Genomic DNA, 23730 nt, shown 5'->3' with positions numbered 1-23730 from the left:
TTGGAATATAAGTAAATTCATATTAGATGTAAAACTAGTGACATCCATTGTGCGGCATAAATACTGTAAGTGCAAGATGATATGTATATGTATTTTGTATAGTATTACAGTTAGAGTAGACAGGACATGGCCGTTGCCACGCACGTACGCTCTCGTCAGGTCTCTCGGTACAATGAGAAAGTATTTTGTAATTTAATTTAATCTGAGTTTTTATTGTTTAATAAACCTGTTTATATATAATTAAGTGTAGTATTTCTTGATTGATTTCCTCGAAATAAATATATTTAACAGTAACAGACGCGATAGATAGGAAAATCCGTAATCCAGATGTAAAAGTAAACGACTCACCAGCTTAGCTGTTCTAGAACAGGATAATAATTGTGCCTACTACCTGTGAAAATATCATGATTTAAATACTAGTGATATAGTATCAATAACCAGAACTATAAGAATGATTATACTGGGAACAACTATGGCAATAATAATTCTGGCCACAAGAGGAGCAACTATACTAACAATAGCAATTATAACAATGGCAATAATAATTAAGGTGATAATAGATAAAATAATGGCAAATATAATAATCAAAATTATAACAGGAACTATACTTCTTGTCCTATGCTATACTAACTATCATCGGGGACAGAGGATGTTCGAATCATAACATGAACAATACACTCGGAAACAGGACGGACGGTTCTTGTACAGAGATTTTAATCTCACAAAATGCTTATCACGCCCTAAAGTAGAAATGGAGTGCACATGACAGATGGAGAAAAAAAGAAGGAGCCAATGAAGGCAGATAAAATATGTATTAAAGATGGATCGAGTAAGATACCGTGCACGAAAAACTGCAAGGGAGGCAATAAAATTGAAGTTACGCCAGAATCAGACTTTGAGCAGGCTTCTCAAACTGCTGAACATAAATACAAAGATAATATATGAAAAAAAGGCTCAAACTTATAGCCCTTTGTTTAGCGAGAATAAAATAAACAAAAATACGGAAATATCTCTTTCCGTAGTAAACCTATTAAGTGCAGAACGCACTCCACCACCTGTACTTTTATACAGTAATAAATTTAAATTACGCAGCACAAAATTCTTTGAAGATACGGGTGCCATAATATCGATTATAAAGAAAAGCTATCTAACAGAAGACACGCGTATGAATAGCAGAGATAGAGTCCTTATAACTAGCGTCGCACACAGAGTATGTAGCATGCTAAGGGCGATTAAGATATTGATAAATGGTATTATTGGAGTTACTCTGTACATAGTTCCCGTAACTTACCAATTGAGATAAAAGATATTACTAGATAGGACATTCTTAAATTCAACAATGTGCTTGCCAGCGCCAAAGAAAACTTTTTATAGTTTAATAGCACCAGAATTCCCCTTTTAAAACCTTTAGGTTTTGAAATTTCCACTCAGTCGAGGAAAGTTATTTCTGCATACGTAAAAGACATATCAAATCATACAAGTCTATTGAGTTCCCATACGAAACATAAAAGAGGAAAGCTCATTTGGAAAATGTAGTGCTGCAAATAACAATAGAAAATTATATGCAGACATAATAAATTTTACAGTCAAACAGATGCAACTACCTGTTCCAAAAGTAGAATTATAAGAATATAAAGTCAGACGATAGGCTATGATAGCAACAATGCTAAAGGCTTCAACAAAGCTATGATTAAGCTTTTTAATAAAGAAAACTCAAATCATAATATGAAATATGATAAGATCAACATAAGAAAATAAGAAGTACGTAAATACGATGAAGGTAAACAAGATAAGGACATTAAAGAAATGACAAAACGAATTAGTAATAGACATAAAGATACGAGTTGACAAAACAATGAAACTAGTCCACACGACAGGTTGCAACAAGGAAGAATCATATCATGTGCAAAAATTTATTGAAAGCAGTCCTGTTGTATTATGGTTTGAGAGAGAACCAGTAAGGAACACAAACTTACTCAAACTCATAATAGAAACGTCGACAAATAAGCTCATTGTTGTAAAAAGAGTAAGATACCATATAAAATTAATAGGTAAATTGCAAATTAAACAAGACAAACTTACTTATTAAAATATAACTGAACCCTAGAAATCACCGTACAATTCAAATGTATAGTTCGTCCTAAAACACGTTGGTCCTCATGGCGGAAAACGATAGAGAGTCGTCACAAACTTTAGACACTATCCTTTTGAAATCAAACTTAAGAAATTTAGCAGTGGCACGGTATATTACTATGATTGCTTTAAAGCAGGTATGTTTCCAAGTCAAAGTAAACGAGAATGACGCACACAAAACAGCATTCTCGAGCCCGAATGGACACTATCAGTATAAGCGGATGCCTGTGGGGTGCATCGATTACCTAAATACATTAATGCACGTCATAAAATTAGCACTATCTGTCTTACAGAGGCGCAAAAAAGAAGTGTACAAGGATGAAATTACAGTATTTGCATAAAATTTGAAACAGCACGGATTAAGATTTAAAAGGCTTCTTAAATAACTAGCTGACGCAAACCTCACAACAGAGCTCAAGAAGTGTCAATTTAAAAAAAGAAAATCTCAAGTTTTCGAACCCATACTAGGCAACGGCTGAATTAAAACGAACCCAGAAAAAATGGAAGCCGTAAGGAATTAACCAATGCAAAACAAAAAAAAACAATTTCTCGGACTGGCAGGTTACTATCAAAGCTTTATGAAAAACTATACAAAACCTTCAAAGCCACTTTAAAAACTAACTAAAAAACTATATATATATATCTATCTAAAACTATGTATGCATCTACATCTCAAAAATAATCATTTTAAACAACTTATTAAAGTAAATAGCAAAATAAAGATGGAGATCTGAACAACATACATCATATAATAGAAAAAAGCCTATCAACAGAGAAAGCACAAAAATGGAGCCACACGACTGTGTACAGGAACAAGAAAACAGAGACGAGTCAAAAACGGCGAATGATAAAGAGGAGAGTAGGCAACGAAGAACGAATATCGATAGCGGTGGCAGCTAAATTACGATAACAACAAAAGTACTTGAAGCAATAATAATATGTATCATGAAATTAACGACAAGTATCAAATTCAATTACAAATACATGGCCGACACATAAAATATTAATGAAAATTAAAAATGTTAATACAAATACCAATAAAATGATCCCTTAAATAACATGAATAATCAGTTCGTAAGTTCAAAAGCAGTAAGACCTGAACCCTTATTATGCATAACAGTAATTGTATAATCACAAATTTAAAATAAGTTATAAAAAAAACCAACGAATGATCACACAATATGATACGAAATGAAATAAACACACCTTGTGAAATGTAAGCTTATCGACGTTAACACAAGCTATATGTGATCATTATAGTCGGGAAAATTAATTATTTGTGTATCTTTCTACGTTACATACAGATTTTACAAGGTCACTGCACACATTCTCCCATCCACCCACCCGTCACGCCCTTTTAAATAAAGTAAAGTTTCATCAGTTTTAACGTTATTTTTATTGTTGTTAATTGTTGTTGAACCCCCCTCCACCCTCTCACAACTACTCAGCCACCACTTAATTTTGGATAGCCTCCTTCTGCCCTTTACAATTTAAAAATCTAATAATCCGATAACCTAATAAACCCTATTTAGAATTTTAAAGAACTACCTTCAGCCATATCTCTAAATAACGTAAAAGTATACATAGTCTGGGAGCTGACCGTAAAAACTCTTTGCTTATATAAAAGCAAAATGAAACTTGGTTGTAAGACACCATTCATTCAGGAAATAACAATGCGCCGTGGTACCCTTATGAGACCGGTTGCAAAAACAAATAAGAAGAAAATTTTACACTGCAAATTTAAATTATTTGCTTGGCTCACCACAATATTTATGGCTCTTGCACAAAATTATAAATTTTGATGACCTTTTCACGAAAAAATGGGTTGCCAAGCAGAAACGGTTGCGAAAGTTTCGGCAACCCTGATTTTGCAATGCAAATTTGAGTTATTTACTTGGCTGATCGGGATTATGATGATTCTTGCTAGAAAGCATAGATTTTGACGATCTTTTCACGGAAAAAATGAGTTGCCAGGTGAAACTGGTTCAGAAAGTTCTGGCAATCCTCTTGATAGAGTGCAAGAAATTACATTTTGTCGAGCCCGATCAGCCAAGTAAATAACTCAAATTTGCATTGCAAAATCAGGGTTGCCGGAACTTTCGCAACCGTTTCTGCCTGGCAACCCATTTTTTTCGTGAAAAGGTCATCAAAATTTATAATTTTGTGCAAGAGCCATAAATATTGTGGTGAGCCAAGCAAATAATTTAAATTAGCATTGTAACATTTTCTTCTTATTTGTTTTTGCAACCGGTCTCATAAGGGTACTACGGCGCATTTTGATTGCAGGTAAGTTTGAACGCGTCAACGTTAAATATTCGTTATTAAAAATAATGTTTAATTTTAACTTTCATTAATTTCTGGAAAATAAAAAGAAAATAACTTTTTAATAAAAAAATTCCTGTTAGTTGTTATTAGAAAACAAAAAAAAAGTTTCTATTATTTTTCCAGCTTCTGTCGTTATTTATCACAACAAAAAAAATTACATCCAACTTCTTTTAAATTTCTTGTAGTTCTTTAACAATATTATTAAAAAGACAAGAAAGAACCAGGAGCGTAATTTCTAGAAATATGCTCTAGGTAAAAATGATGTTATTTTATTTACACTTCATACATGATCAATGGATCTAAATACAACGTGTTGATTGTATTAGTTGATAAGAATATTTATTGACAAAAACTTATTACAAATGATTGAACTCATTAAAAATTTATAGAAAAAAAGAGAAAACAAATAAGTAATCGTTCGGAATGCAAACACTATCCTTAACATCATTGTAATATAATAGATTACGTCACCGTCGTCACATAAGAAAGTGTGATGCATAAAGATCTAAAAATATTCAGATTATTTTTGACCTTCACTTACCTTAATTTACAAGAATCTATAATATTATTTTCTTTATTTCCTTGACTGTTATTCTTTATATTTATGTGAAGACACTTTAATACAATGAATATCAAAACAAGGCACACTTAGTTCATAGAGTTTAGTGACTCACAACGTTCTACATCTTAAGAAACGTTAAATATCTACCTCCGCACATCTTCTAAGGATGCCTATGTACTTAAATGTTTTAAGTTCTGAAGACTCTAGGCCAGGGATGAATTTGAAATCAACTTAAAATCTTCGTATCTCATTATTATTCTATTTTTGTGCATTGACTTACGAAGGTTCTATCCCTCGATATAGTCCATGCGACGCGACGCTTTCTACAGTTTGGTATGTCATCTGTCTTTCTTGCCCTCCGGAGAAGACGCAACTTTTTGTAGTTTTTACCTCACTTAGCAATTAATTTTTCTCTCAAAAGGATCTTCAAGATGTTGAATAAAATTAAATGCAATCATTAGATATTTTTTTATTATTGATAAAATGTTTACCAAAAGTTAATTGTTAATAAGTGAGATAATTACGATGAAAGCGCTTAAAAGGACGACAGCCTATAAGCCTTCATGAAAAAATAAGCTAAATACGAATTACTCAGCTCTAATATAAATATTAATTACTCAGCTCCTAGGAATCCTCATGCCTCTAAATTGTGACAGCACTATTTTCATGACTTCATTCATTTGTAAAAAAAATTCAATAGATTTCTTATTGTTAATTTTTAATAAATTGAATACAGCTATAAGAAAGCATCATTTGCTTTATCTTTATTGAAATCTTTATCAAAAAATCGTTAAAATTCTTCCTTTAAATATTTGCCACAACTATCTACAGACATTGAAACCAAGCAAAGAAAACTTTCTTAATTAGCATGGCAGCATACCGGTACATGTTTCTTAAAAAATGTTATAAATTTAAGAATCGTGTTCTGATTACTTAACCTGAAGCAATACAGCATCTTTAAATGTACTATAAAGTTTTCCGTCAACTGTTCCTTAATATTTTAGAAGGTTGTGCTCCATTAATACGATTTAAAATTAGTTTTAAAAAAATGTTGTTAGTTCTTAAGGATTATGTTAAGTCGGCCTATTCTTAAATTATTTTAAACTCTTTTCCGTTTCTCCCCAGTTTTTGTTACTTAATTAAAACAGTAGTTTTCAAAAATATTATCATTTGAAAAATTTTGGCAAAGTAAAAGACGAAAATTCAATTGTTGTAAACAAGGGAGAATACTTTTACTTGCTTTTAGTCTGTATAACAATAAATAAAAGTTACTATTGCTGAAAAGATGATGATTTCAAACAATTTATTCAATATTAAAATAATCTTTTTTCATGAGTGAAGAAAAAAAAGCTATTAATAATTTAAAAATTCAAGGTCAAGTTTGTGACATGACACCTAAACCGATTACAAACAATTCTTATTATCCTTTTAACAGTTAGTTGTATGAATAAGATGATCTCATTTCTGTAGAAAACCGTTCGCCAAAGTAGCTTGTTTTCATAAGTTTTTGTTTTTTATGTATAACATTGTTATTTGTATCCATCCCATTTGTTAACACGATTTGTTAGAAGTCGAGTATGCATAAAAGCGTGTATGTAAGTAAATTCATATGAGGAGCGCCGTTGACTTAGTGGTAGGTGGTACAATAGGTTCTACAATTTAAATCACAAAAAAATTCAATGCAACATGATAGAACTTTAATTTTACTGAAATATGGTAAGAAAATCTTCTATATAGCAAAAATGAAGAGGGGTGACAAAAGAAATATAATAGAAAACAATAGGCTCACTTAGTTAGCAGAGTTTTAAGGGCAGTAAGAGTGCGAAGGGGGTTAGGAAAAAAAATTTAAAGTAGATGACGGAGAAATAAACTTATTTTGTGAAGGGTGGGTGAAGAGAAAACTGGAGGTTCCCTTTCGGTTGCCGAAGTACCTAAGGTGAGCCTATGGTGGCAGCGTAAGGGGGCGAACGGTAGGTCTGAAGTTGGCTGCCGAAATAGTGAAAATCTTACCAAACACAAAACTTTTATGTATATACATATATACATTAAAATTTATATATTTTTCCATGAAATAAGGCTAAGTTACTTCGGTTATTTCGGCAGCCTACCTTGGATCAACCATTTCTTCTTACGTTGCCACCGGTGACCCACCATCGGTAGCCTACAGAGAGCCTTCCAAACTCGTCCAGTAGTCACCTTAGATTTCTGATCGGGTATAATACGCGAAAATTATGCAATATACGAGACTTTGAGCTATTTCAAAGATTCAAAACGCTGCTTACAGGGCTCGGGTGTAATGATTAACAAATTATTTTAATTAATGTGACAAATACTTTAAAGGCAATACTGGAAAGCGAGTACGAGAGCTACTTTCAGGAAAGAAATGGGGGTTAAGATCATATTATTCTATTAAAAAGAAACTACTTTAAAGGAGTCTATGAGTCAGATGATGTATCATAACAATGGGGGAAGAATATTGGGAGAAATTTTTTAGCTAGTTTATGTGAAAGCGTTGTCGTAAACAAATTTATGTTTCATACTTAAGTTAAATTTCAGAACAAAAGAAGATTTCAGACAATTATGTTATATCTTCTTAACTTCTGCAATCTAGTGATCGAAATATGTTGCCGTAATCGATATAAATATGGCACTGCCTATGATGCTTATTTTCCTTGTAACAGGGTATTTTACGTATTAAAACTTAAATAAGAAAATGCTTTATTTAAAATGTTTTTTTTGTATGAATATAAATTATTAAATAAAATAAGTTGAATACATGCGTTACTCATACCAAATCTGAGTTCAAAATAAACACGCACGAAACAAATAATATCCCAACTGAAAATTCTAGCTGAGCTGCCTGGCTGCAGGGTTGGGACCTAACTAGGCTGCCTAGCTAGGGCTTACATTTTACGGGGCATGAGGTTGGCACCAGTTAATGCCTAACTCTATATTTTCTATAAATCATACTCTCTCATACATATAGATTTACTAGCTTGTTTCTTATCTTAGACATGTACATATTGTCAAGTGGTAAACTGGCAATATGTACAAACACGTTACAGACCCCTTGTCACCGATAGTCAGTGGTGAGAGTCTCTTGGGTAGTTTTCTCTCTCCCGTATGGCTTGCTGCTGTAGGCAAAATTCCGGTTTAAGACCCAGAGAACACAGCATCAGAAATAACTGTACGACTTAGTATGACTCTCCACCCGTGCTTCTTACCTGCATCCTTGGAATTTATGTGCACTGTATGAGTGTATAAACGGCAGCTACCAGTGTATCCGTTTACCGAGAGGTAGCACAGCAGTGGTGGCCAATCTACAGTGATGTGCTGGCTCATGGTATATAGTTGGCTGCATAGCATATAGTGCGCTTGCGAACCGAGACAAGGACATATACTTGACCTCGTCACGAGGCCGATACTGAAGCAGCGCGGTGTGGCATCGACAGACTCTCGCCTGACAGGATACTGAGTAGGGCTAAGATCGAGTCCCAGGTGATACAAATACCAGCGCATCAATACATAACTATTCAAACTCTTAGTACCCCAGACACGACGAGAACGCTAACGAGAATTTGACCGGAGATATCCCAATAGGTGCAAATACCGAGGGTTGGTACTGAGTGTTGTGTCGTGCATAAGTAGTAGCCGCAATTTACCCTACCTAAATATTATAAGGTCCACATGAAGTCCCCTATCGTGAGTTACTCTATAAGGTACACCCAGTTTACAACAAATTGCATTCGTAACAGCAAGCCACAACGCTAAGGATCGTCGCCTTTACGGTGTGACACCGCTCCACTTGTGGTCTAGATGTTCATTCAAGTTAATATACATCAAATTAATATGAGAATATTGTGTTGCTCTTTTTAACTACCTTGGGTAACGCTAACTGCGGCTGCAGTTGAGTAGTGACTCCGTGGGTGATGTTAATAAAAAAGGGTATTCATATTTTAACTGCAAGACACTGCTACGAGTTACTGCTGATGACACTATGCAGAAGCCATTACATATTACTCCCCATCAAAATAAAAATAAAAGTGATAGTACACATTAGCCGCAATCCCCGGAAAATGTGTCACAATATACATACACAAGTGAGCGGAATTTCAGACCTAAAGTTTATTAACAATTTCAGTAAAACTGGTGAGAAAGTAAAATAGTCTTAAAGAGCATTAAGAATGTTGCCCTGGATCTTTCTGTCTTAAGTAGTTAAAAGTGTCTCCAACTGTCTAGCCCTCTCTCTTCGTTTCTTTGAGATACAGCGTTGTACAATTAACCTTAAATATGTTTTTTCGTTATTATTTTTATAAATATTTTAATAAGAAATTATTGTAACATAAGTTGAAATGCACAGACTGAGTTTTCTAATATTTTTTTTACATCATACAAAAAAAATCAAACATTTTTACCTATAACAAGTTTTATTAGGTTATTTTAATTGCCGTTCCATATAACTAGTGGCAAACTGATCATCATTGTACCCATATTATTATTTTTTTAGGATTACGTGGTACACTCAAAAAATGAGGGTACGTTTAAAATACTCTAATCCATCATATTTTTAAGTTTCAAGTAGTTCTGTTACTATTTAGATTAACTAGAAAGAGTCCTTAACTAGCAAAAGAATGCAAAAGTACCGTGCTTCGAAAATTTCAAGAGTCAATGAGGATAATAAAATTGCTTTTAGTGTAGATATCTTTTAAAATGGTGAAAGCTCTATCTGCCTATTACATTAATGAACTATTTAATTCCTTCATTCGATGTCTGTTTTCTTTTATTTTCGAAAAGTTCTAAAAATTTTATGAAAAAATATTTTGTATACTGTACCTATTTCGGCATGTGTATATATATATATATGCAAAAAAATTAGGATGCCTAGGTAGAGCTGAGCTTTTCCCCCGTAACAACTATAACAACCCTAAAACGCTGTAACAGCAAAATAAGAACGCTATTTAAAGCAATGGACTTGCTACACTTGGATAGATATAGGCTAGTTAGAATGCCAACGTAGGATCCAGCTACAGCTTAGTTGCAACATTCAATCGGCATGCGCTGTCGAAGAAGCGCAGAACACTAGATAATCTTTGCGCGTGAGTTATTAGTACATACATAGAACCAATGGTGCACAGATATACATTGGAGGTTACCAAGGCGAATTGATATATCAATCGCCTATAAAAAAAGCTCTCAAGCAAGGAAGAGCATCCTCCTCCAGTTAAACCGGGACGCAGTAATGCGGTGACTACCAAGACCTGGACTCACCAGTACTAACGTTGACCACCACACGTTGAGCAGACTGAGGATAATACAATAGAGCTGAAGTAGAGAAAGTGAGTATACGCTTGATTACTAACCAGTATTTACTTGTACTTTCAGTGGTCAACTGCTTCAAGCATAGAAATGACACACCATTAAGTATTCAAGGCACTAAGAACAGTAACGATGTTCCTCGGGTAAAATTATCACTCGATCTCTTCGTAATAGGTAGAACATCTCATTAACATTCTATGGATATTTCAATAATAGGAATCAGTCTACCTACGTATAAGTAGAAGAAAATTGAAGCACGGAAACATTCAAAATTCCTTAGTTCTCTAAACTAAGTTATTCGTAGTTAATATGTATAAGAAAATATGTATACTGGCCATATATAGCTAATATTTTAAGGTAGTGAGACTTTAATTTTTTTTGTGCAAAAATTATTTAGATGTCTCTGAAAAGCCAGAACATAAATATGAAAATAAGGATGGTAAAAAAAATTCAAAGGTTTGTATGTTTTAAATGACTCACTTATTTGAACTTTAAATAATTAATCTGCTTATTAACAACTATTAACTTTTTCTAATTTGATACTCAGTTTTTTCTAATCAAGCATCATCTTAAATACTTTTAAGATATGGCATGAATTACTTGCCTAAATTTAAGAAATTTTCAGATAATTGTGTTTAAATTTATTTTTTATGACTCTGGTAGATTAATTCTTATCTGATTATTATTCACATTGAAAATAAAAAGCTTTTAAATTTCTTGTCGTAAGCAATGTATAGTCAGCTGAAAATTTAAAAAATTGTTGAAGCTTCATGATTATGATTGAAATCACATAATAATATAATACAGAATGATGTGTTTCAGGTTTACTTGACAAAGATTTGAATTTGAATTTATGAGCACTTAATACATTGTTCTTCAAAAACAAAATATATTTATTGTCGAGAGTAACCAGATAAGTAATAAGGCATCAACTTTAACGGTGATAGATATAAGAAAAATTCGGGATGCCATCATCTCACTGAAAAAAGAAAGTAATTTTATAGGACTAGTTGTTCCTCCAGTTTTGTTGTTCCTCCAACTTTTTGTTAAAAAAACCAGGGTCTAATAACCCATTAGAGTTTATCGCGGATTTTACGATTTTAGGTCAGAAGTTAATTTAATGATCTGAGTTTTACATTTAGTAATAAAAAAAAGAATTTATTATTTTGAAAAGTTTTAATTTAAATGTTTAAAGTTATTGTTCTTATTCTTATTTATATGTAGTTATCATAACTACATACAGTTATTATAACTACATATTAATTTTGTATGAAAATTTTGTATAAATTTGGTATGTAAAAATTCGTACCAAAAAACGTTTACGTGTAAATTGTGTCAAAAACAATATTATATTCATACAGATATGTTTAAACAAATTATGAGACAACAAAACTCAAATTATCTTCGTACTTAAGTTGTATCTATAATTGTTTTGGCGTTTAACTAAAATGCAAACTAAAGTTCAATTTTGTTAGATTTGGAAGTTCCACAAAAATTAAATGATATTCTGACTCTTAACTAAATATAACGCTTTTGAGGTCTTATTATTTGGGACGTAAAAATTGTTGTGTGAAATATTTTTTGGAAGCACACTGACAAAGAAGTGGGAGCGGTGATGTACCAGCGGTGGTGAGGTTATGCTCTCATAGTTTTAGAGCGTATGTAGCGCCACTTACGGTACAACAGGTATTCCACACTCGAAGGATCGCTTGTATCCTGCATGAGTGGGAGCTGTGGCGTCCCACTGGGTGGAAAAAATTGCACCGTCAGTGAAATAGCCATATAGGAGACAGTTGCAGTCTCGTCAAGTGAGATTGTGTATGCACCGCAAGGGAGGCTTCAGTCTCTTGCTGTGGGACAGCAGCTGCCCCACTCGAGCGGAGATAAGAAGCCCTACTGTTTGGTAAAGCAGAGCTCCTTCGAAAGAGTTCTGCTCTCCCACTTCTTTCTCAGTGTAGGCTTATTAATTTATAAGATCAAGAAGTACTATAGTTATTTTATTCTAATTATGCTCTGTATCTCTCCCTAATTTACTTCTTTATTTTTGTTTGCATATTCCAGTATGTTAGTAACATTTTCTCAAATTTATTTTAATACTATGGTACTTAATTCTATGACGCTGTAGAACCAATTTCATGACTAACGTTTGCTAAATTAAAAACACGCGTGTAAAATTAGCTTCATAAGACCCTTCCCGGTACGAACGCTCGTTAACTAGCTGATTCAGGTGTACCGGGAAATAATTCAAATTTTTACTTCAACTGCAACTTTCAATCTTTTCCAACTGGTCAATATCTCATGTTTGCAACCCACAGGTTATAAAAAGCAAAAGATTTCTCGTATTGCAGTTTAATACGAAAATAGTGTGCAAACTTGTAACACTTCCATCTTATAAACAAAGATGAGCATTTTATAACAGCTTGTATCAATCAAAAAACGTTGGTACTAAATACGAGTCTAAGTAGTAGTTCTCATCACAGTCTTTATCACATGAGCACTATCGCATATCGTCACCAGAGCTATGACCAGGTCTGGAGGACTCTTTTATCGACCCGGTTCGATGGCACTTATATGGTGAGTCTTGCTTTTCCTTCCGTAGAAAAAATAAAATCGACTTAAGGCTCGATTACGCTTAATAATAGTTATATTTTTTGGTTTTGCAGACTTTTTTAAGCGTGAGAAGTTAAAGACTCCATACTCTGAATATCAAACAAATTTAAACCGATATAAAATTGTAGTATCTAAGTTGTTTCAAAAAAAAATATTGTTTGTAACAGTATGAGACAAACAAAAAAGCAATGCCCACAGCACATAGTCTGTCACATAATGGTACATTACCATCGACCAATTAACAACCACACTGATTTTCTGCTTATCACTAATTATAAGATCATTAATTCATAGCAGACTTAAATTGTATGATTAAGAAGGAAACAGAGGAAAGCCAAATGATAATACTGAAAAGGTAGAATCGTTTGAAAGGTTAGAAATATATTAGTACCACTAACGTACTTTTCAGCTTCTATCTTTGCCTTGCGCTCAGCCTCTTCTTTCTCAGCTTTTTGCCGTGCTTCTTCTTCACGACGCTTCTTATCCTCCTCCTCACGGCGCCTTGCCTCTTCAATCGCCTGCTTCAGTCTTTGCTCCTCTGCTTCACGAGCCTCTTGCACCAGTCGCAGCGTTTCCTCCTCAAGCCGGCGCTGTTCTTCTTCTTCGGCACGAAATCTTTCAGCCTCTAAAAAAGCTAGTTTTTCCTGCAAATTAAATGTCAGTATAACCACATATTTCAATAAATTAGCTAGCTAGAAAGGAGTCACTAGTACTAAAAAAAAATTGTTTGCTCTAGTTTTTCTTAGATTTGATTTTTTTCTTTTCTATAAACTCATATTTAACTTATAAAAATAATCGTTAAGTTAAAATTTGAATTACGCACCAATCGTTGCCTTTCAACTTCAGCTTCTCGCTCAGCCTGTTCACGTGCTAATCTTCTACGTTCTGCAAGAGCGGCTTTGGCTTCCTCTTCCGTCATGATTCGAAATTTTTGAATCATTGAGGCTATAAAAATTTCATTGAGCATAAATGTTACTATCTTCTTTAGATGATTACAAAAAATTTTTTTATCGCATGAGTATCATAGTTTTTCTTTTTAAATGAAAAAAATTGAAAGTTTTAATCTAATTCTTCAGTGCAAAGTGAGTATTTTCTAAATGATGTGGAATTTTTATTATATTTATTATATACTTTTTTATTTGCCATAGACTTATACTGGAATCAAAATCAATGCTCTAGAGACTTTGATCTATTTATATTTATGTTTCTAAATATTGTTATGTATAAAGATTGAATGTACCATACTTATGTACTATCATTCATACGAAATATTTTCAAACTTTTGCACAAGGTGACTTACATGAAGATTGCTCTGTGCAGCAAAGTTAGTCAGCTCACGGCCACTAAATAGGACGCTTCTCCATCAGCATTTAAGCCTTTGCTCTAAAATTATTGATCATGGGACTGCAGATATTTTATTCGTTGTGTAATTGGTTGAAACAGGTTAAGAGGATTGTTTAGCAGGATTTAGTTAGCTATGGGATCAGTCAGTTAGGACCGTTCTCTTAGAAGACAACAGGAGCTTAAGAGAGGGAGGAAAATGGAAAAAACGGAGGATTTCGGAGGCTAGCTCATTCTCAAAGCGATGAGAGGAGGGGCAATTACGCATCTGGGTGAAGCTCGAATATTGGCTTGCACCGGAACAGTATGATGTAAGAGTGTTTATCAAAAGTGTAAGTTTTCAATTTGTCTGCTACAATTTTCTCCTTAAAATGCAATCTAACTTTATAAAACTGACCTTTAAACAAAAATTAAAACAGAGGTAAGTTTGATGAGTTTATTGGATGTTTTTTAAAGAAATTTTGTCGACCCTCATAAAGTGGTTATATAGTGTATTCTATTTGATAAACCGTTAGCCTTTTTAAGTTCTGAAATATAAATCTATGAGTGGTCAAGCTTTGTTTTATTTTATCGGCACAGTTTACTTTTTGTATGACACTCTAGGTCATTAACAAAATCAAACTAAGTAATATTGGCCATTGATTACTGATACTTTACGCAAACTTCATATTTAATAGATAAAAATAATATTTTAACGTTCTCATATACTTATGTCATGGAAAGGCCCGAATGTATTTAATGTTTGGTTTCAATTTAGTTCTAGTCAAAAGTCGATATTACTTAGTTTTATTTGGTTAATTTACGAGTGTCATACAAAATGAAAGCTGCGTCGAAAAACGAAACAATGTTTGACCGTTTCCAGATGTTGATAGCCAAGAATATCATAATTTTTTTAGGGAAATATCATTTCTTTATATTTGTTTTCAAGAAGTGCATTAAACCGAATATTACTCATTTTAGGAAGTACTAGACGTAAACAAATTATATATAAGGTAGCTACGGTGTACTACACTAGTTCCACTAAATTTATCCTAAAAACTGTTTGAATAGAGATCTTAACAAGACATGAATAGAGGCTTGGTTAAACATAGAAACAGCTTTAAGTTAAATCGAATAAATACACTTTCTTCAAAATTACTTTGTGCATTGCAACACCTCACTTTAAAACCTCAATATGTTATTTATATGACTAGCTTCTATCATAGTGTCTTTCTATAAATTGATGACATCCAAACATTCCAAATGACAGTTATTAACCATGAATTACTTTAAACATCAGTAATAATTTACCTTTACCGTTAATTTTATACAAAAAACACTTTTTATTACTTCTAGCTTTTTCCATGACAATTAATAAATCACAAGGTCAAAGATTTGATAAATTAGGATTTTACTACAACAGACCTTTGTCTTCTCATGGTCAGCTGTACGTATTGGTATCAAGATTAAAAAATTCTGAAAATATATTTATGAATACTAAATAATCCAGATAATCAATCGAACATTAAAAATTTTGTATAGAAAAGAATTTTTGATGGTCAATTGATTCATGCTTTTTTGTCCAAGTGTATTCCTTATAATTTTTCGTCTTTTCTTTAAGGAATTTAGTTTTGAAATATGTGAAATGCACCTTAAAAGTTACACTTTCGAAAAGTGAAAACACAAAAATAAATGACTTATTTATTACAACGCTGTATTTTAAACTTTTATACATGAAAAAAAGAATAGGAAATACCCACGTTATAAAATTTTTTACGTTAGTTATATTTTTGACCTTTATCTTGAAAACGTTGATATTTAGTAAAAAATTAATGTGATAAAATTAAAAAATATAACAGCCTCTAATTTCGCATTTGAAATTTTATAATTATAAAAATTGTAGTCAATTTTTAAACGCAAACTATACAATAATAAAAATTTTATGATTTTATTTTCTGTGACAAAAACTATTTCTGTGTAGCAAAATTAAATAATTGACTGTATAAACGTGTATAAAAGATTTGTAGTAAAAGTTTTATGAAAATAAAAAAGATGAGGCAACTGTTAAATAATAGCGAAGTTTTTGTTGAATACGTAAGCTAACTAACTAGTAAATAGATGTAAGCTAAAAAATAATTAAATAAATACTGTAAGCTCAACATCAACGGGGTGTAATAGAAAAGCGGGAGAGTAATAGGACACGGATCAGTTAGTTAATTGACCCGTTTTAATTCGTTGTCGTTAATTGAGTAATTATAGTGTGATGTGATTTGGCTTTTATTAACTTAAAAAACCTTGCACTTATCTTTATGAACTAAGAATCAGCTGCTGAAGCGCCACAAAGCTGCATTTAAGAGATTGGACTGCAGAAGTAGAGAATCTGAATGTGAAGAAATACGATCAAAAATTTTCATGCCATCTGTGTAGATTAGGCAAGATAATTCAGTGAAGAGTGCTCAAACAAGGCTGTTCATGACCAATAAAAATAATAGCGGACCAATACACAAGCCCTGTGATACCCAAAAGGTGGCATAATACACTCATCCGATAAGGCACCAAAAAGGCCAACTCTCAACGTTCTGGCTGTAAGAAATGACGCCAGCCATCAAGGAGTATCACCGACACTAATAGAGTAAGCCTAAGTAAGAAGTATGTCATGGGAAACCCTATCAAAAGCTTTAACCACGTTCCGGAAAATTATTTCAACCTGTGCATCTGAATCAAATGCAGATGAGACAAAATGGCTAAGCGTTAATAGGTTTGTAACGGCGAAGCGACCCTCAGCCAATCCGTGCTGTTGTTATAAGATACATGGTAAAAGAAGAGCAGATCTTTTGTGTACTAAATGATCAAGCAGATTTGATATGGAACTCGGCAGAACGATAGGTCTATAGTTATTAGCCAGTTATAAGTTTTCGGATTTGTAGATGGAAAATATACTTATCGGTTTCCAAGCACTTGGAGAGACGCCTTCAGCCAGAAATTTAGAGAAAAAAATGTAAGTGGGCGACAGATACTTAAAGAACCACTAATTATGATAGAGGATGGAATTAGGCCTGAGTCTGATTGGTTTGAATTTTTCAATTGTAAGATAGCAACAAGAATATTTGAAGGGGTGAAAGTATGGTCAATGTCTTTGGAGCACTCACGGTAACAAAAAGAATAGATAAAGGTTGCTTATAAACTCAGAAAAAATGAAAAAATGAAAAGAAGTATTAAGAAAAATAAAACAAGAAATAAAAAAAAATAATAAATTATGAAAAAAAAAAATAAAACAAGAATTAAAAAAAAAAAAAAATTAAAAAAATAGAAAGGAAATTAAAACAAAAAACCAGGGAATATAAATGAGTCATGGGACCCAGGGTTAGAACGAAGTTCTCTAAACATGAGATGAGTATAGACACAAATTCTCAGGTAACAAGGGGGTCGCTAGACCCGTAGAAAGAACGAAGCTCTATAAACGTTAGTACTGCATTCGTGAAGTTTACTAAAACAAAAACTTGAAAAACGAAAAAAAAAAAAAAACAATAGTTTAGTACTTACGATTGTTAAACTTCGTGACAACGTCGTGCATAGATACAGTACTCACGAAGTTTAACCATCGTGAGTACTAACCAATTGTTTTTTTTTTTTTTTAATTCGTTTTTCAAGTTTTTGTTTTAGTAAACTACATGAACGCAGTACTAACGTTTCCAGAGCTTCGTTCTTCCTACAGGTCTAGCGACCCCCTTGTTACCTGAGAATTTGTGTCCATACGCATCTCATGTTTAAAGAACTTCGTTCTTACCCTGGGTCCCATGACCCATTTATACCCCCTGGTTTGTTGTTTTATTTTCCTTTATTTTTTTTTCATTTGTTTTTTTTTTTTAATTTCTTGTTTTATTTTACTTTTTTTTATTATTATTTTTTTTTATTTCTTGTTCAATTTTTTTTATATTTTATTTTATTTTTTCATATTTTATTTTTTTATGTTTTTTTTTTAATTTTCTTTTTTTTTCATTTCATGTTTTATTTTTTTTTTTCTTGTTTTTTTTTTCTCATATTTCATTTCATTATTTTTTTATATTTCATTTTATTACTTTTTTGTTTTTGTTTTTTTGTATTTCTTTTATTTAATTTCTTTTTTTATGTGTCTATTTAACCTTTTTTTTTCATTCCCTTTTTTATTTCATATTTTTTTCATTTCGTTGTATTTATTCATGTCTTTTGTAATTTCATTTCATTTTATTTCCATATTTCATTTCATTAATTTCTTTTTTCTTACTTATTTTTTGCAATTGTATAGCTCATTAATACAATTTTTTTTTTATTTTTATATTATTACTTAATGACATTTTGCTATTATTTGTTAATTAAATTTAAAATAAGCGCCCTTAAAAACCACTAAATTGATATGGACCTCGAAATATACATATATAATGATGTTACATAATTTATTTATTATTGATTTAATAGTTTACTACGTTTATATAATTATGTGACATTGTAACATAATTTGTTTGTTGAATTCGAAATAAGCGGCTTTAAAAACCATTGATACGTTTTTCAACTCTATTATATATGTTTATTTTAATAATTTATTTATTTACTAAATAATGTATTCATAACAGTAATTATTAGCATTATTTTAATGCCAAAAAAACATTAGCTTTAAAAAAAATCGGTTAGTACTTTATGCATCAAATGCATAAAATACTAATATTTAATGCGTAATAACGCGCCTTATTTGATTTAATCTGTATAATCATATTTATGCTAATTTAATTTTTTGTTTTCTTTTAATTTATTATTAAATAAAAATTTTTCTTTTCAGCAGCAAGAGACTTCTAGTAAGCGACTTCCGTTTTATGGAAATCTGTCGTTTTTAAAATAAGCCCCCAAGCGCGCGACGTAAAAAATAATTAAATAAACAATTTATCATTAGTTGAATGTATTATCAGTGAATGCATATGAAAATGAAATATTATAGTTACGCACCACACGATAAGTACAAGAAACTGAGTTTTTATAATCGGCAGCGCTCGTAGCAGAGTGGGTAAAGTGCTAGTCTCACATGCGGAAGGTCGAGGGTTTAAATCTCTTTATTGGAAAGTGTTGTTTTTTTTCTTTTTTTTTGAATTGTAAAAGAAAAAAATTCAAAGTCAAATAAAAATTACAGTGGGAAAATAAAATTAAAATTCGTGTAAATATTAATTACTTAGGAGTGTGAAGGGAAATGGTGGGCAAAGGTGTTCAGGAGAGTAGTGGGGGACGGTTGGAAGATTTAGGGTGGTGTGAGGAAAAGTGTGTAGGGGACTGACGGTGAGAGGGATGGGGTAAAGGGGGAAACTTAGGAGGAAGAGACTTCCGGTAAGCCACTTCTGTTTCATCAAATCTGTCCGTTGTAAAATTCTAGCCCCTCCAGTACGCGACATAAAGAACTTCGTTCTAAAAATATTTAGCAAGTGAGTTGTAATTATTGATAGGAGTAGAAGCACGGACTACGTTAAGACTTAGCGTATTTAGAAACTGAATGTGTTTAGAGCGATCTTTGATGAACTTCCAAAATTGCTGAGTATCAGATCCTCGGCCCAATTTTGATTTCAATATGAATTCTTCATATAATGGTCAAGAAAGCCTAAGTATTCAGCTCTAAGTCTTTTAATTATAATAAAGTCTGTCAATACATTGGTATACTTCCAAACCTGATGAGCACGTTTTTTCTGATGAGTTAGGTCAAGCAGTTTCTGCGTAAACCATGCGGGCGACCTAAAATGTGTGACACGATAAACAGAACGAAATGGCCAAATCACCTCATCAAGTTTCACACAAATGGTTTGGTAATCACAGTTGTTAAAGTCCCTGTAGTTAGTAGTTTAGTTAGTTAAAGAAGTATTGCAAGCTAAGTGGATGTAGAATGTGCTGGGTGAGTGACGCTGGTCAGGTGGAATAATCGTCATCGTCAATCGGACTCAACATGGTCATGGAGATTAAAAATAGGCTGCTGGAGCAGATTTTGGAGTAATATAGATCACTATCAAAATATAGTCCAACGCAGCACCCCATACACGTACGAATACGAACTCAAAGTTTATTTCTAACAGAATTCAATTAGATGGTATATTTTTGTCTATTGCCACTAAGACACCGCCAACACGTCTACGAATTTCTTCAACTACATACCCGTCTTGTCTGTAAATATTGTAGTGGGGTAGAGGCAGTTTGGAGTCAAAAGTATGTAGTATTATCTAAGTTTTAGTGAAGATTACTTGTCCCTGCACCTTAACTAGAACTCGTTTGAAGTTTGGAGACATTATACAGAATGGAATATAAAGATCTGTTAAGTTTGTCCTCCATCTCTGTTGCAAAGTTGTCCAAAGTTGCCTCATTGGAAAGGAAAAAGAGGCTCTTAACTGCTTGAACATCTTTGAAACTGTGAGTAGCAGGAGAAGATTTTTCTAAGGTCTCCAGCCTTTTATCCATATTTAAGACAGAGACTGATAAAGTCACTGAAGTTTTTATGTTTTCATTCACTTTATCAACTTGAGTCTTAATGGAAGTTTTACTAGTATAAACCTCGTTTTCCAGCGAAGTGATTTTAAGGAGTAAAGATTTTATTAGGCTCTTTATATCGTCCAGCAGCGTGCCTTCTACAGCATTCATTTGATACAACATGTTAGCAGAAACAAATAAATCATTGACAGTAGTCAAGGAGCTCTGAGTATCAGGATGCTGTCTCTTCAACTGATGTGAGACTTAACGTGATCCGTCAGAGGGCAAGTATGTATCAGCAACAGCGCTACACTCGCGGAACTTGGAAACAAGGTAAGCCTTGCTACAGTTTTAACAGCGGGAACCAGTGGTGACCGATTTATTACAGTAGCCATAATCGTCGAGGCTCATGTGGCAAGAACCAGCACAAAAGGCATATTGAGGTAAGGAGTACACTCTGTGTAGTTAAAGCACCAGAATTAAGTCCAAAAGGCAGAAGCACCGATAACTAACAGGTACTAAGAGTTACAAGCATAGCACCTCAAGACAATTTAGTTGTCTCTAGAAAAATATAGTGTTAACAAAAACAATGGACTAGGTAGACCTTATACGTGCTGCGCACTATACAACAAACATTGATATTAATATTTTGATCTATATTTTCATGAACAAATATTCATTTTCCTATCACAAAAAAAAATTTTATAATATAATTTTTATCTCTAAATACTTTAATTTCAAGTATATGTTGTACTGACCACATTATAATACATTTTATACAAAACGATATGTTTTATGTATATTTTAAGTTCATTCAGAGATGAAAAACAGCATCAAGAGAAGTAGAAGATACCTAGTAACAAAAATATACAGAGTTACAAAAAGAAAAATTATTATAAAAAAAAATCACGTAATTAAAATGTCGGGTAGACTTTGTATAAGTTTATATATTTGTAACAGTTAACTTTTTCTGACGTTTTCGCAAAAACACATTTTAACTACGATGTTTTTTATATTTGATTGTTTATCTCACAAGTCCATTATTTCGTAGATATTAAGTTAATATAATGCTCATAGGGTTAGTGCGCGAAGTGAGCAGGGCGCGAAGCCCCACTTATATATATTATGGGCTACCTAAACAACTATATTATAGAATATAGTTTCTTATATAGGGCATTTCACACAAACCACGGCTTCTTACAAACTCCAACAGACCCCCTACAAAATAAGGTAAAATTCTGTCGTTCTCTCTCTTATTTGAACTTTGCTCACTTCTTGTCTAGATAACCGCCAACCCTTCACAGTCCTCCACTACCTTTTATGGCCCACATACCCACATCACACTTAGCAGAATTTTTGTTTACCCCTATTTATATTACCCGTAATTTTGTGGAATTTTACCGACACCTTACTAACTATTACGGACCCCGACACCTTTTCACACAAATAAATGTATACATACTATTCTATTATCAAATTTAATTAGTTTGCCAATCCCGGAAAGACATAAGATTTAAAAAATAAGCTATTACATACATGTATATGAGGCGTTTCACGTCAAATTGCACAGATGCTGTTCGAGATCATATTTTATCGTTTGATTACAGTATTGAATTTAGGAGTGAGATTAATCCAAATAAGAATTTCCAACCTCAGCTTTTTAATGAAATTATTAAGATTACAAAAAAAAATTTAACATGACCTCAAGAAAGTGAAAGACATGTCATATCTTTAAAAAAGTGCCTTAAATTTTTTTTTAAATTGAAAATAAAAAAAAAAGTTATTTGGCGTTGGTGTGGTTATTTTTACAGTATCCACTACTATACAATTTCAGAAATCTAACGCGAAAGTCTAAGCTCTCGTGCCACCACAACGAACTGTCCCTCAGCGCGGCCTGCTTGCTATAAATGTCAATGTATGACTCACCAAAGCAAGAAGAATGGTTCCTTGAGCATAATATTATTAGTTGATATGAATACTATATCATTTTTCACAATCATTATTTAGTCATATTATTAAAAAAAGTTAATGCCAAGATTTTCGGTTCTCTTCCTCTGAGCCTAATTACAGCCATAATATTTCTTATTATTTTATTAATTATGATAACGATAGCGGCAATCTGTAATTCTTAGTACTTGAGTCTTTCTCGCCCTCCATATTATATATATAAGTTTATTTTGTTGATCTTCTGGGGCAAATGAAGACACTTAGTTTGAGCGACGTTTCGTCGACTAGTGTGCTGACCTCTTCAGGCTTTATTAACAATAATAAATTATTACAATGACTATTATAGACAACAGATACATATAATGTAGAACTGACAAATAAATAACCTTAATTTAAACCGTGAAAGATAATTTATTTAACGTATCGAGCAAATAATTCACACGCAAGTCAAACTGGCAAAGGCTCCAACACCGCAATGTACCCCGCTTTTATAACAAACACACACACAAGTTTCGCAGTGCAATGACCCGAGCCCTCAGTTCACATATCACATTATCAGTATACAATTCTAAGAACGTACATAGTCTTTAAAAACGTACAGAATTAAAGAAACTTCGATAAGTGCGATTTAAATTATAAACATCTTCTTTCTTATTTATATTATAAATGTTGGAGGTAATGTGTAACATTTCAGAAATCAAACGTTTACCATAATTCGGCTCTTTGTCTAATATTTTTATATTGTCCCACTCAAAATTATGGTTATTAGAAATTTGGTGTAAAGTAACTACCGATTCCGGTTTGTAGTTGTTTTGGTGTTCTCGTTTTCTCTCTTTCAAAGCTCTCTTCATTTCACCTGTATATTTTGCTGAACAGTCACTGAATAGGATTTCATATACGACATCAGTATTATTCAAAGTATCAGTAGTATCTTTTCCCAACTGTACAATATGATTAAATTTTTTGTTTATTCTCGGAATTACTAGTATATTAAATTTTTTCAAAAAACGTTGTATCTTATCAAAATTATTTGGAAAAAATGGTAA

General features: G+C 32.5%; 1 protein-coding gene across 2 annotated transcripts in view; it reads right to left on the bottom strand.

The window, feature by feature from the left end:
• Positions 1-23730, bottom strand: part of LOC106640139 (uncharacterized) — a 520358-nt gene that overhangs the window by 48061 nt on the left and 448567 nt on the right. For both annotated transcript variants that reach the window (XM_089595683.1, XM_089595692.1), the window contains exons 8-9: positions 13770-13891; positions 13349-13590 (exon numbers count right to left, since the gene is read on the bottom strand). In XM_089595683.1, the coding sequence (XP_089451809.1) occupies positions 13349-13590; positions 13770-13891 (364 nt within the window). The remainder of the gene's footprint in view (positions 1-13348; positions 13591-13769; positions 13892-23730) is intronic.

This window comes from Copidosoma floridanum, unplaced genomic scaffold (genome assembly GCF_036245765.1).
Source record: "Copidosoma floridanum isolate Cflo_tuat_1 unplaced genomic scaffold, Cflo_Japanese_pri ptg000004l, whole genome shotgun sequence".
NCBI classification, from domain to species: domain Eukaryota; kingdom Metazoa; phylum Arthropoda; class Insecta; order Hymenoptera; family Encyrtidae; genus Copidosoma; species Copidosoma floridanum.
This window is presented reverse-complemented; position numbering and strand designations above follow the sequence as displayed.